We start from the raw sequence: 14,691 nt of genomic DNA, 5'->3' as shown, positions 1-14,691 counted from the left end.
GAAAGAACTGTGGAGTATAGATGCTGATTGAACCATATTATTTCTTTTGTTTTGGGTGCTGTTGGTTTTTTTTTTTTCTTTCTATTTTGAGGCTTTGCATCACTGCTCTGATTCTTTCTCTTGTAACAGGATTAATGCAGAAATAGGATTAATGTTATTATGTGTATATATATGTGTGTGTGTATATATATATATATCTCTATATGTATATGTATAGAGATATATAGATATAACCTATATAAGATTACCTGCTGTCTAGGGGAGGGGGGGAGGGAGGGGTGGGAGGGAGAAAAATCTGAAATTGTAAAGCATGTATAAACAAAAGTTGAGAACTATCTTTACATGTAATGGAAAAAATAAAATACCTCATACATTAAAAAAAAAAAAAGAAATGAGAGTGGGAAAGCAGATCACACTGTCAGCAAGAATCATAGGATCCATAGCTAGAAGGGACCTTTAAGATTATCCTCTTTGGTCCTCACTCCAGGTCTACATTCATGACAGCATGACCTTGCATTTTACAAATAAAGACATAGAGGAACAGGCAAATCAAGTGCCATCCAAAGTCCCAGAGGTAATTATGACCAAAAAAAAAAAAAAAGGAACTTCTGCCTTAAGTGATGGCTCTCCTGAATTCCTGAATTCCAAATGCCTGAATGCTGCTTGCCACCACTATCTTATATTGTAATTCTTTGTGCTCATATCTTATATATCATACTAGATCACAAGTTCTTTGAGAGTAGGAACTTCTTCTTTATCTTTTTTTTTTGTTGTTTGTTTGTTTGGTTTTTGTTGTTTTTGTTGTTGTTTTTGGTGGGGCAATGAGGGTTAAGTGACTTGCCCATGGTCACACAGCTAGTAAGTGTCAAGTATCTGAGGTCGGATTTGAACTCAGGTCCTCCAGGGCCAGTGCTTTATCCACAGCACCACCTAGCTGCCCCCTTCTTTATCTTTCAGTTAGTCAAAAATTTAATTCCTCATGGTGCCCAAGAGCTCAGAAAATATTTGTTGACTAAATGGATGGAAAAAGTTACATTTTATTTTCACTATAATGGATTCCTTTTGTTAGTCTACTTATTTAAAAAACGTTTTAAGAAGGGGTCAAACAGACCTTCAAAGGGTACAAAAATGTTAAGAATCTCTGATTTAGAACCCTTTTGGAGAAACTAAGGGTACCTTCTCCTTCTGCTATAGGCACACAAAGAACATTGAGTGTAAATTATTCTAATAGCACAGTCTTAAAACTTTAACTGCTGTGAATCAATGCAAGAAGTAGTTGCTGCAGAAATAGATATTGACAAAGAATACTTTGGGAATGTCTCTGGAAAAGCCTGATAATTCATGGTGCTACCTCTTTGGTTTTGAGTTTTTATTTTTGCCTTTTTTCAAAACCCCAGCACTTAGTATAGTGCTTGGGACATAGTTGGTGCTTAATAAATGCTTGTTGATTTGACTTGTTAAGAAAGAAATTTTAGGAAAGTCATTGACAAGCTGGAGTCCATTTAGTGGACACAGTATATCGTGATTTCAGCCATTGCATTTGACAAAATCCTTTATGATGTCATTGTAAATACTGTGGATGAAATGAAAATAGTTTGATTTGTAGCTGCTTTTGGTTGCCTATCTTGCTTAATGTTTTTATCAACAATTTGGATGGAGGCAGGGATGACAAATTTATCACTTTTTCTGATTAGATGAGCCAGTGTGTAGCCAAGTTCCTATTTATTCTCCCTTTTAAACATTTCTTGTATATGCTACCTTTTCTCCTGACACTATCATTGCCCTTGGGCAGGCCCTTATTACCTCACATTGGAACCATTGTAGTACCCTGCTGGTTGGTTTCCTGCCTCAAGTCTCTTTTTATTCTAGTCCATCTTCCACTCAGCAGTCAAATTGATCTTCCTAAAGCCCGAGTTTAACCTTGTCACCACCACCTCTTCCTCTTTATCCACCCTTGTCCTCCACTCAATAAAAACTCTAGTGGCTCCCTATTGCCTCTGTTTGGCATTTGAAGTTTTAGCCTGGCCCCTTCTACCTTTCCAACAAACAGAACTCTTCCAGCCCCCATCCCACATAATCTTCTGTCCTGTAACATTAGTTTTCTTGTTGTTCCTCACACATGATTTTCCATCTCCCTACTCTGATCAGTTTCACTATTTGTCCCTCATGCCTGGAAAGTTCTTCCTCCTTAATTCTCTGGCTTCTTTCAAGTCCCAGCTAAAATTTCACCTTCTTTAGGAAGTCTTTTCTAGTCCCTCTTAATTCCACTTATTCTCATTTCCAATTTATCCAATATATAGTTTTTCTTATATATAATCATTTTCATATTGTATCACCCATTAAACTTTGAGCTCCTTGAGAGCACGAACTGTTTTTCTTGGTAATCCCCAGCTCTTACCACACTACCTAGCACTTAATAGATGTATATTGTCTTTATTTGACTTGATAGGTGAGGAAACTGAAACAAGAAGAAGTTAAGTGACTTGCCCAAAGTCACATAGCTAGTGTCTGAGGCAGGATTTGAACTTGGGTGTTGCTTACTGTGAATCACCTAGCTGTCTGGGTATAATAACATATTATGCCAACAGGCATTATTCCTATTGGATATGCCAGAGATAAAAGAGAGAGGCAGATAATGCACTCTGGGAAAATTTAAGGAAAAGCTAACTTTCATTTGGTAAGGCACCCTGAGGGAGACATGGGAGGTCATTTAAACTACCACTAATGAAGAAACTTTCTTTAACAAGGCAGAACCAATGATACAGAATCAGCAATCCCAAGTTTAAGAAAGTTGCTTGAGGCATTGAAGGGTTAGGTGATTTATCCAGGATCACAAAGACTGTTTCAGAGCTGGAACCTGAGTGGGCCCACATCTTTCAGTTTCCAAAGACACCTCCCTATTCTCTATGCTGTGGCTACCCCCAGCTATATGAATAGCATACTCAGCGAGGAAATAAACAGTCCCATTGTACTCTGCCCTGGTCGTTTCATGTGCTCAGTTCTTCATGCCACATTTATTTTTGTTTTTTTTTTAATTATTTGATTTCTAATCCATTCAGCTATATTCTTCTGTGTTATTTTTAAATGACATTTTATTTTTCTGCAATTACATATTTAAACAATTTTTTAACATTTTAAAAAGTTTGGAGTTCCAACTTCTATTCCTCCCTCCCTTCCTTCCCTCTCCCCTCCTTGAGACAGCAAGCAATCTAAAATAGGCTATACATGTGCATATTTCCATATTAGTCATTTTGTACAAGAAGATTTGAACAAAAAAAAAGAAGGAAAGTGAAAACTAGGATTCTTCAGTCTGTATTCAGACAATAGGTGCCACATTTTAAAAGCAACATTGACTAATTAAAACACTCCTAGATTGGAGCAACCAGGATGTCACAGGTTTTTAGCAAATGGAATACCACAAGAAATACTTGAAGGAACTATAGATGTTTTAACTGGTAAAGAGAAGGTAAAGGTACATGATAATTGTTTTGAAAAATTGGAAGGGCTGTCAGATGGAATAGGGAATGCACTTATCCTATGTTGTTTCAGGGAAGAACCAAGAGCTTGTTGGAAATAGAATGTAAACTCATTGAGGTGGTGACCGTTTCTACTTTTGCTTGTATCCCTGGTGCCTAGTACCTGGCACACAGTAGGTGCTTAATTAATGCTTGCTGAAGCTATAGAAGGCAAATCTTGGCTCAATTCTAAGGAATAACTTTCTCATTACTGAAATTCAACAAGAAAAATGCTTCTCCATTACTGATAGTACTGATAGCATAGGGTGGACAAACATGTGGCCAGAATGTTGTAACAGAGATTCTTACATTGAGTGGGAGGTTGGACTAAACGACCTTTAAGGACCTTTTCAATTCTAAGATTCTGTGATTTTAAGAGCTACACAGAATGCAATTCTGGCCTCCAAACACCAACCAGATTGTATCATGTAGTTTGCTCTAGTTTGAATCAGGCATGATGCCTGGACATCTCTGCTTCGTGTGGGTGCCCTGCAGTGGCTTGAACTCAACTAGCAAAAATACAATGAGTTACTAAGCAGATGGGCATAGAATGGCGTGGTGCAGAGTGCACGAATTGGATTTGTTCAGCCAAGAGTCCCCAAATCCTAGAGAGAAGTAGATGAAGATAAGCCATTCCTACACGATTGCTGTGAAGCAGGAAATATTAACTCAAACCTGGGAATCAGAATGAAATGTATTAGCTAGCTAAGCAACTGACCATATTCTGAAGTAGGACTAGCTTAGAAAATATGCAGAAAGAATTTGGGAGAAATCTTGATGATTGTTTTCAAACAAGAAATGATGATGGCTATTGGTGGCTGTAGAGACATTAATTAGACCCAGGTTCTCTGACATCAGAATGGATCTTTCCACTCCATCCAGTCATCTATCCACTCTATACATTGCTCACTGTGAGGAACAGGCAGCTTATGGATTTAGAGATGTAAGTGACCTTAGAAGTTATAGGGTCAACATTCTTCATTTTGCAGATGAGAAAACTAATTTCTGAAGATGTTAAGTGACTTGCCCAGGGTCACAAAGCTGGTACAGGTTAGAAACAGGATTAAAACCTAGGTCTTCCTTCCTCCACATCAAGTGCTGTATTCCTTATGGCAGAGATGAGTTAAGTTTTAGACATGTTAGGTTTGAAGTGTTTGTGGAACAATAAGGTGGAGATACCTGAGGGGAGCAGTTGGAAATAAGGGATTGGGACTCTGTGAGTAGAAATATAGATTTGTGAGTCATTACACAGAGGTGCTGATTGAAGTCATGGGAATAGATGTACTCACCTAGAGAGAGAGGAAAAAAGAGAAAACAAAACCTTTGAGGACACCTATTTTTAAAGGACGGGAGGAAGAGTTAGTATAATGGATGCCAAGCAAAGAAAGAGTATCCCACAAGAACAGGTGGTCCAATGTGACAGATGTCACACTGATTACATTTATTGTCATTATTTCCCAATTAAGACTCATTCAGCAAGGTAGAATTATGTAGGATTCTACATAATCATAGGATAGAATAAGCCTTAGAGGTAATTTAGTCCAACCACTTCTCTTTTGAGATGAAGAATCTATATTACATTCTGTAATCAAGTTGATGTAAGTAGCCAATGGCAGAGGTGGGATTCAAACCCCAGGTCTCCTCTGATTACAAAGCCAGTGTTCTTCCAAGACATTTCCAAATCATGTTGCTTTCATTCTGGCAATATCTTTTCACCCCTCCCACCAGACCTGGACAGTGTCCTTGGGAGTCTGGGCTCTGGTAGGTGAGCTGTCACTTTATATTATCTAGAACCTGAACTCCTAATGCCCTAAACCTATCCCTGAGCCCCTTTCTTTATCTTCTCCTTTATATATCGTCTCACCATAAGCTCCCTGAGGGCAGCAACTGTCTTTCTTGCTTGTATTTCTATCTTCAACATTTAGCACAGTGCTTGGCACACACTGAAGAAATGTTTTAACTCCTTCCTGTTTCTGTTTCTGTTTGCCTAGCTATTTAGGTGGTACAGTTGATAGACTGCTAGATTCAGGAATAATAGCTAATAATAATAGCTAACATTTATATAGCATTTGCTATGTGTTGATGATTATCTCATTTGATCCTCACAACAACCCTGGGAAGTAGATATTATAATTATCTCCATTTTACAGATGAGGAAACTGAGGTAGACAAAGATTAAGTGACTTGCCCAGGGTCATATAGCTCATAAGTGTCTGAGACTGGATTTAAGCTCATGTCTTCTAGACTCTAGTCCCAACACTCTATTCACTCTACCACCTAGTTGTCCTTAGACACTTATTAGACCCTGGGTAAGTCATTAAAAAAACAACAACTCTACTGCCCTAGTTTCCCCATCTATAAAGGGTAATTCCCCATCTTTAATAGGGATAATTGTGATAATCAAATGAAATAATATGTGTAAGCATAGTGCTTGACACAAAGTAGGTGCTTGATAAAAACTTGTTTTCTTCCCCCTTTGCTTGTCTGAGTAATGTGCACCAATCACATGTGTATATGACACTATCATCTTGGAATGCCATGCTTGTCTGTTCATTAATAAAAATTTTGTCCTAGGCCAGAGAAGAAAATCAAAGCTGATTTTTTTGCTCTGTGGTCTATTAGCCAGAATAAAAATTGTTTCATATTATTGTGATCACAATATACTTCGTTTTGGAGGGACCGAGGTGTTCAGGATGTTTACAGAGTCCTTGGACAGCTTAAACTTGATTAGTCTTGGCTGTGTGTACTAGAGGCACAAACAGTGCATGGCACGTGTTCATATATTTACTCACCCGGGCCACGTGTGTGGGAATAGGAGGGTGGGGGTGGGGAACACAGGACCAGGAATAGAATGCCATTTGTGCAATCTCTCCCCAGCAATTGGAGAGGGTTTTCAAGTTGGGCGATTAGATTGGATTATAAATATCTCCCAAAAGGCAGATGTAGTTATCTCAAAGCTGAGAAATCTGAACTAGTCTTAATTTCTTATGAATTATGTTTGTTAGTTTCCTTTAACCATGCATATATTTCTAATACTTCACTTTAAAATTACATGAAGATTTCATAAATTCTATAAACAGTGTGTGGGAATTAATTATTCAGTAGTGCTTTTTTGGGGGGCAGTACATGCTGAACAATTTTTTTTTCCTGATTTGACCTCTCCCAAGGCCGACTGGCACCTTCTATTCAATTTATCATACTGAAGTCATTTGAGGCCACTGAGAGGTCAAGTGATTTGCCCAGGGTTATACATGTAGTCACTATTAGTAACAAGTAACAAGTAATTAGTAACAAGATTTGAACCCAGGCCCCATGTGCTCCTCCCACTGTACCATACTGTTTCCAAGAAAACACAAGAATGAAAGGAATGCAAAAATTTTACCTCATTTCCAAACTTTAATAGTCAAGATGAAATCCATGAAAAAGATATCTTAAGTGTATCATGTGATTAAAAAAAAGCAACATACAATTTTTCTTGTGCTGTCAGATCAGGTTAGAGCCATCTCTGTTGGCAAAGCCCTCAGGTACTTCTGTACAGGGAAAAAGCTCACTAGCATTTGAGTGGTTTTTTGTTTGTTTTTGTTTTTGTGGGGGGTGGGAGTGGGGGGAACAGCTTAGCTTAGAACAAAATCATGAGCTGATAAAAATCACCTAGTCTAGGGAAAAACCAAACATTGACTCTTCTTGGAGGGAGTTGACTTATCAGGTTACACATTGACAGTCATTTGAACCTTCAAGTACAAGCAGAACCATTACATTTTAAGATATGCTCCCTTCTTTTGAGGGAAGTGGAATTATCTAATAGCTTCTGGAAAAGCAAGTCTACAATGGCAAATGGCAATGGGTGTTTTAAAGAAGCCACTTATTTTTTTTAGCCTCTTTTATATTTTGTTGTTCAGCTATTTTTTCAGTCATGTCCAACTGCATTTGGAACTTTCTTGGCAAAGATACTTGAATGGTTTGCCATTTCCTTCTCCAGCTCATTTCACAGATGAGGAAACTGAAGCCAATGGGGTTAAGTGACTTTCCCAGGGTCACACAGATAGTAAGTGTCTGAGGCTGGATTTGAACTTAGGACTTCCTGGTTCCAGGCCTGGTTCTCACTGTGCCACCTATTGAATATTTTTCTTTTTTAAAAATTCAGTGTTTAGGTATCTTTGGTTTGACTTTCTTCTTTATATTTTTGTTAAAACTAGACACTCAAATTCTTACAGTTCCTCTTCATTATTTATCAGAAGCTTTGGGCCTCCTGAGGTATCCTGAAGCAAACCCAAATCCTCAAGAACCTCAAGGAAGCATCAGACCTGTTACAGATTGGATTCCCCAGTTGGCAGCAGCTTCTCAGGACTAGGCTAGAGCCGGAGCTTGCTATATATTCTGGAGTGGACATATCTTGAATCTGTCTTAACTGGCTGCAGTTTCTAGGGGCAGCAAGGCAGTCCTGTATTCTTCCCCTAGAAAAGTGCCATGCACACGTACGTGGGCAAATGCCCAGCTAGCCTTGGGCTTACTCCAGTTCTATCTAGATTCCTGTAGACACTGTCCTGCTTTGAACCACTGCATCTTGGAACTTATAGGCATAGTTGGCAGCCACAATAAGATTACATTTCAGTGGACTGTATTTTGTAAACTCATTTTCTGGATCATAGGATTATCACTTATAAGTATCTAGGTAGGGCAAGAGATAATGATGATTTTAAGTGTTTGTGGCTGGATTTGAGCTCATTTTCCTTACTCCAGGCCTGATACTCTACTCTGGGTAAATGAACTTTATCTCTGTTTTGCCTCAGTTTCCTCTTTTGTAAAATGGCAATAATAATAACATCTACATCTTCTTGTAAAGATAAAATGAGATACCATTTGTAAAGTACTTAACATAGTGCTTGGCATATAGTAATTGCTTAATAAATGCTTGTTTCTTTTTTCCTTTTTCATAGATTTAGTGCTGAAAGGGAGCTTAGATATCATCCTGTCTACTCTTATCATTTTTCACATGATGGAACTGAACCCTCAAAAGATTTAGTGACTTGTCCAAGGTCACAATGGGAAGCAAGAGGCAGAGTCAGGATTTGAACCAAGGTCCATGGAATGCTTGTAAAGTCTGAGTGCCACTTTAAATATTACAGGTATTAGCTGTGTACACTGCAGGTATAAACAGTGAATGAATGACATGTTCCCCAATTTATGCATACAGGCCACACTAGGACTGGATGTAAGAATGACATTTGTTTCTATGACCGCTCTGACTTTGGGACAATCACTAGACTTCCTGAGTCTGGATGGTCTCTGAGGTCCCTCCTAGATTTATCTATGATCCTGTGGCTTCATTTAAAAGTCTAGAGACTAATATTTATTATTAAGAACAATCACTAAGACAATAATTAACAATTACGAAGAACAATAATTTTTTGCATACTCATTTCCTAGGTAATAAGCACTAGTGGTACCAGACAACAACCAAACATTGCCTCTTCCTGTTTGTTACAGTTGAGAACATAATCATTTCCCAAAGATGAATTTCATGGTGGAAAAGATAATATGTAGTAAGTACCTTTCTGATGTTACTCGTATCCTTTCGTCATTAGAAGAATTGAATCTGTCATCCTTTTCTCTAAAATATTCCTCTATGCACTGCTCCTCAAAATCATGGACTTTCTTGAGCTCATCATCTGTTATGAAAAGTTCTGTGAAAGCAACAAGAGAGACTAGTCAGAGTAGAAAATTTGCTTCTCTTTCAGAGACATTGCTTCATTTACCAATATATCAATTGGACTATGTAGACTGGCCTGGATTCTTCACTGAACTTCAACCAAATTTCATTCTTTCAAATAGGCTATTTCAGATCAGTTTCTCTGACCATTTACTTGCCTTTTAGATCAGAAATCTATCTAAGGACATCTGGCCTCATCATTGGAAATAGCTGTAATTCTTAGACCACTAATAGCTAAGAATTACAACCAGCCTCAGAAAACGGGGAGGCTGCAAAATAGAAGATGATTTGCTTAAGGCCCTTTTGACTTCACAGAACACTAGTATAATCTTGGGTAAATTTCTTCTTGTCTTTGGAATGGTGTGGGGAGGAAGGTGAGGGTGGTAAAGGCTTGGTAGGCTGGAACAGTGGTGGTCCACTGTTAAATGCTACTTCCAGGGATAGTGACATGACCTGTGATTTAACTGATATAAGGGGACTTTCCATAAGAAAATCTTCTCTGCAGCTTAAAGAGAGCACACTGTTCACTGTGACCCAGGATCCCACAGCCAGAGGAGGAACCCAAGTCTTTCATGGTCTTGCATGTTCTAAGACTTTCTATCATGCTGCCTCTAGTTCCATTTCATTTGTGTGTTTGGATTCTGTGGTCTAGAGTGATGACCTCTGCCCTACTCCTTCTGAGTAGCTGATTATATCAGCTTGTTCAGAGAATGGGAAAACCAAGCCCATAGCCACAGAGAAATGAAGCTCTCTCCTTCCTAAGAAGACCCTTTGTAGGAGAAGAGTTTAATAAGAAGGAAAAGAGCCTGTTGAAGGAATTGGCTAGAGCAATGGATAAAAAAAGAAAGTATAAAGGGACAGTGGGGTATCCTCTGCCCCCACCCCACTTCAGAATAATTTCTCTTATCATGAATAAGTTGTATGATTTCGTGCTAAAGACAGTACACTCCAAAGAAAATGCACTGACTTTACTTACTTAACCACAGAAAGAAAACAAAGGTTAGTAGACAACAACCATTTCCTTCCTTGGCTTTGCCAAGTGTTATTTTCCAAAATGAGGAAAAAATGTCTCAAACAAAAAAAAATAAAAAATAAAAAGGGGGCACAAGTTGGATTTTACAATGTAGATAGATAATTTTTGCATTGTTTGCCTTTCATCAAGAAGCTAAATGGACCCGGCATTTGAGGGAACCAGCAGTGGGCGTCCCATTGTTGTTGTTGTTGTTGAGTTACTTCAGTCATGTCTGACTCTTTGCGACCCCATTTGGGGTTTTCTTGGCAAAGATACTAGAGTGGTTTGCCATTTCCTTCTCCAGCTCATTTTACAGATGAAGAACTGAGGCAAACAGTGTTGCCAAAGGTCACACAGCTAGTTAGTATCTGAGGCTGGATTTAAACTCATGAAGATGAGTCTTCTGACTTCAGGCTCAGCACTCTTCACTGTGCTACCTAATTGCCCTATATCAACCTTCTAAGTTCCTTTTAGCCTTTCTGATATGCAGAGATGACCCAAGATTCTTCTTCTGTATTCGTTCTGATCTGTCCATGGCACTGAATTTCTTCTATCATAATCTGCCAATTCTTCCCATTCCTTATCTGCTACTGATGCCCTAGGATCCTTTGCATAGTAATAAGAGACCAACATTTAAGACAAACTTGGGCAAATGGCTTCTACCTACCTATTTGGTTTATCTTGGGCCTTTTAGATAGAGATTGAGCCTGGGATGCAAATCTGGACTATGGAAATTTCTATATACTATATCAATTCAACCTAAAAGGCAATAATACATTTATCTAATGGTTTATTTAATTTATCTAATAATTTATTTATTGCCTACTACATGCTAGGCACTATGCTAAGTGCTAGGGAAACCAAGACAAAGACAAGAACAGGAGTCCCTGCCTTCATATAGTCAACATTCTACTTGGGAAAAGCATGTGAACAGATAAATACAAAACATTTATAAAGCAAATACAGAATATGGGGAAGGGATCAGGAAAGGCCTTTTGTAGGAAGTGGTACTTGAAGGAAGCAAGGGGCTCTAAGAGGTGGAGGAGAGAAGGGAGAATATTCTACACATGGGGAACAGCCTAGTTCCCCTCTGTTCTTAGAAACAGAGACAAGAGATGGAACATTATGTCTGGTGGAAAAAAGTAGGCCAATTTGGCTGAAAGGCAAAATGCATTAGAAGGACTAATGTGTAATTAGCCTGGAAATATAGTTTGGAACCACATTGTGAAGAACTTTAAATGCTAAACATAGGTGTTTTTATTTTATCTTAGAGGCAAGAGGAAGACATAGAGCTTTTTGAGTAGGGAAGTAACATGGTCAGGCCTGTGGTTTAGAAATATCAATTTGTCAGGCATGTATTGACAATGAATTGGAGGGAGAAGAGGATGGACCCAGGGAGGCAAATTAGGAGGATATTACAAGAATTCAGGCAAGAGTTGATGTGAGCTTAAAGTAGTGTTGGTGTGGTGAGACTGGAGAGAAAAATGTGAGAGTGGCAATTCATCCTGTTGCTGGGCTGTCTGGACCTGTGGGGCTCATTTGTAACTGTATGTGATTCCCCATCCAATAGAATGTAAGTTTGTTGAAGAAGGACTTTTCTTTGTGTCCCTAGAACCCAGGCCAGTGCCTTGTACGTGATATGTGCTTAATAAATAAATACTAAATGAATCGAACCAATCTGCAGATTGCTCTAGGATCCTGAGTATGTGAGGTAACCCTCAGGGCAGTTCCCAGTGAAGGATCTGACCCATTAATAAATACTCAATCTGTCCATGATTTTGACTGTGGTAGGTCACACCTAGAGGAGGAGGAAGGGCTTATCTCACAGAATGACATTTTTAAAATCAGCTTTCTTTTGTTTGAATTAGAATTCCATATGGAAATTGGGAATTGGGAATCTTGTAGCAACTTCTTTATTCCTTTATCCCTCATTTTACAGATAAAGTACCGGTAGAAGTTAATTGATTTGCCAAGAGTTGTACAGTTAGTAAGTGCCTTAAACAATAGATTCTACTAATATAGAGAAGAGTCTGTGGAAGATTTCGGGATTCATTTTTGGGATTCATCCCTGAGATCTGTTGGTTATGTTTTCTGCCAGTAGGGATGAGAGGTCAAAGGCATGTAATTCAATCTTTTTATGGCTTCAGTACCCTCCCCCCCCAACTTTTCAAGTGTTTAGCCACTGCCAACCCCCAAGAAACTCCAGGGCCATGTGGAACCTTTGACAAGCCAATAGAGAAAGCAAAATGAGTATGTTTTCTGGCATAACCATCTTGCACAACCAGCTGTAGGAATACATAGGAATTTCTGATTTGGAGTGAATTGGATCAGGTATTCAAAACTCACTGAGGCCGTAGTCTCTTTCATCTGGGTCACTCTCATGTTTTCGCCAACGACAGCAGAGGTGCTGGAATATCATGGTCATGTGGCTGAAAATAATTAGGGGCGGTGGAAGGACGGGTCTTTCATGAAATGTCATGATCAGCTGATACCTCTGAAACTTCCACACTTGATTGGAGATAGATTTAACTTCAAAAAATGTGTTGCTGAAAGAGGGAAAATGGAAAGCAGTGAGATCCTCTGTTCTGTTAAGGAGTGCTTATTTCCTTTTTAAGAGGTGTACCTAGGACAGGATTGTGGCTTTGCCCTATGGTGACAAAATTTAAAGGGCTACAACAGCACCATCCCAGGATGAGCTACTTCCACCTTGTGACTGTATTCCTGGCTTTTGGCTTTCCAGCAGCAGCCAGTTCTTCAGGAGTGTAGCAACCACTAGGTATTCTAAGGCTTATTTCCTTCTCCTAGTGAAGTGAGTTTTACCTTTCCACACCCCACCTAACCTCCTTGCCCTCAGGTATGTTTTTTCTCCCTCCCACGCACTGAATTAAAATCCCCAAATGCCAACTTGCCACTTACTTAAAGACAGCAATAAGGAGGTTGACCAGCAGGATATTTGCCACTAAGAGATAACAGGCCATGATGGCTGGCACAATCCAGGCTCCAGTCTTGCAGGGAGGCAACTGGATTATTTTGCCATCCTCTCTGGTTTCGTTTTGTCCACAGGGAGCTGGAGGAGGCAAAAGAGGCAAGAAGTGAGAGAGTCTAGTCCTTAATACCATAGCTCCTTTATCAATAATTAGTGATCATTTTGTCCCAAACATAAAATAATAAAATACCCCAACCAACAAGAACAAGAAAACCCTCTGTGAATCTTCTGTGTAACCGGTTGCCTTTGTAGGAAGTCTACTTATGTAGCATATTGGCCATTTCCAGAAGGCTTACATTTTCAAAACGCAACTTTCCTATTAGTCTCTGAAACATATAGTCTTCCTCAGGAAGGCTCAGTGAGGGTTTCTGGAGGACCTTTCTAGTTGACTTATCAGGGATGCACAGAACCTTTGGGTTGGAAGGGAACATGGAGGTAATTTAATCTTTCTCTCTGATTTTTCAAGTTACTTTAAAAATGCACCATGGAGATGAAAACAGGCCAACTATTGGCAAGGAGCCAATCACCATTGATCACCAATTAATGAATCAGCCATTGTTAATTGCTGTAAGGAACAACCTCTGAGTTGGTAGGAAATGATTTGTTATTCTTGTATTGCTGGGGAGCATGGAAGAAGGAATGCAACACCCTGAGAGATACTTGGAAGACCAGTTGATTAAAAGAGAGGATTTTCATCAGTAGGAGGAATTAGAGGTAATGTGCTTTGAAGGAGAGAGAGAGTGTCTATGCTTTCCTGGGCATCCATCATGAGCAAAATCTGACCTCATTGGATAGCTGGTGCTTTAACAAGAGCCTTATCTCATTTGATTCTCACAACCCTGGAAGGTAGGTGCGATGAATATTTTATCCCCATTTTATAGATGAGGAAACCGAGAGTGCTAAATTCCATCTACTCCCTTATTATGTATGTACCAGTTTGTGTATTTATTATCTCTTCTATTAGAATATAAGGTCTTTGAGGGCATGAATTTGTTTTGTTTTTTCAAAGTATCTCCACAACTTAGCACATAGTTTGACAGGGACAAAGATTAGACCTGTGATTTCACTGGCATAAGGAACTTCCAGATGAGAAAACTCTAGCTACCAATGCAGATAGATTGTTGAGCAGCACAATTTCATGATTTTCTACAATAATAACCTACCTTATTCAGAAGTGGGGGTTACTCAGAGTGAGAATTCAGTCAGGCAGTCAGTCAATAAACATTTATTTAGCAAGACACAGTGCTAAGAGTTGGGGATTCATCAAATTCAAAGTAAGACAGTCTTTGCCTTCAAGGAGTTTATAATCTAATGGGGGTGGGTGGGAGACAACACACAAAAGGAAGCATCTTGTAAGGAGGTTGACCAGCAGGAGATAATAATAATAATGCCACTAAGAGATAATAGACCATGATGGCTGGCACAGTCCAGGCTCTCTTCTTGCAGGGAGGCAACTGGATTATTTTGC

The 14,691-nt window shown here is 39.1% G+C and overlaps 1 protein-coding gene across 11 annotated transcripts in view; it reads right to left on the bottom strand.

The window, feature by feature from the left end:
• The window catches only part of TRPM3 (transient receptor potential cation channel subfamily M member 3), a 1,147,313-nt gene that overhangs the window by 14,486 nt on the left and 1,118,136 nt on the right, over positions 1 to 14,691 (bottom strand). For all 11 annotated transcript variants that reach the window (XM_043978969.1, XM_043979003.1, XM_043979047.1 and 8 more), the window contains 3 exons: positions 13,154 to 13,304; positions 12,584 to 12,783; positions 9,067 to 9,199 (listed from right to left, as the gene is read on the bottom strand). In XM_043978969.1, coding sequence (XP_043834904.1) covers positions 9,067 to 9,199; positions 12,584 to 12,783; positions 13,154 to 13,304 — 484 coding nt within the window. The remainder of the gene's footprint in view (positions 1 to 9,066; positions 9,200 to 12,583; positions 12,784 to 13,153; positions 13,305 to 14,691) is intronic.

Source organism: Dromiciops gliroides, chromosome 1 (assembly GCF_019393635.1).
Source record: "Dromiciops gliroides isolate mDroGli1 chromosome 1, mDroGli1.pri, whole genome shotgun sequence".
NCBI classification, from domain to species: Eukaryota; Metazoa; Chordata; class Mammalia; order Microbiotheria; family Microbiotheriidae; genus Dromiciops; species Dromiciops gliroides.
This window is presented reverse-complemented; position numbering and strand designations above follow the sequence as displayed.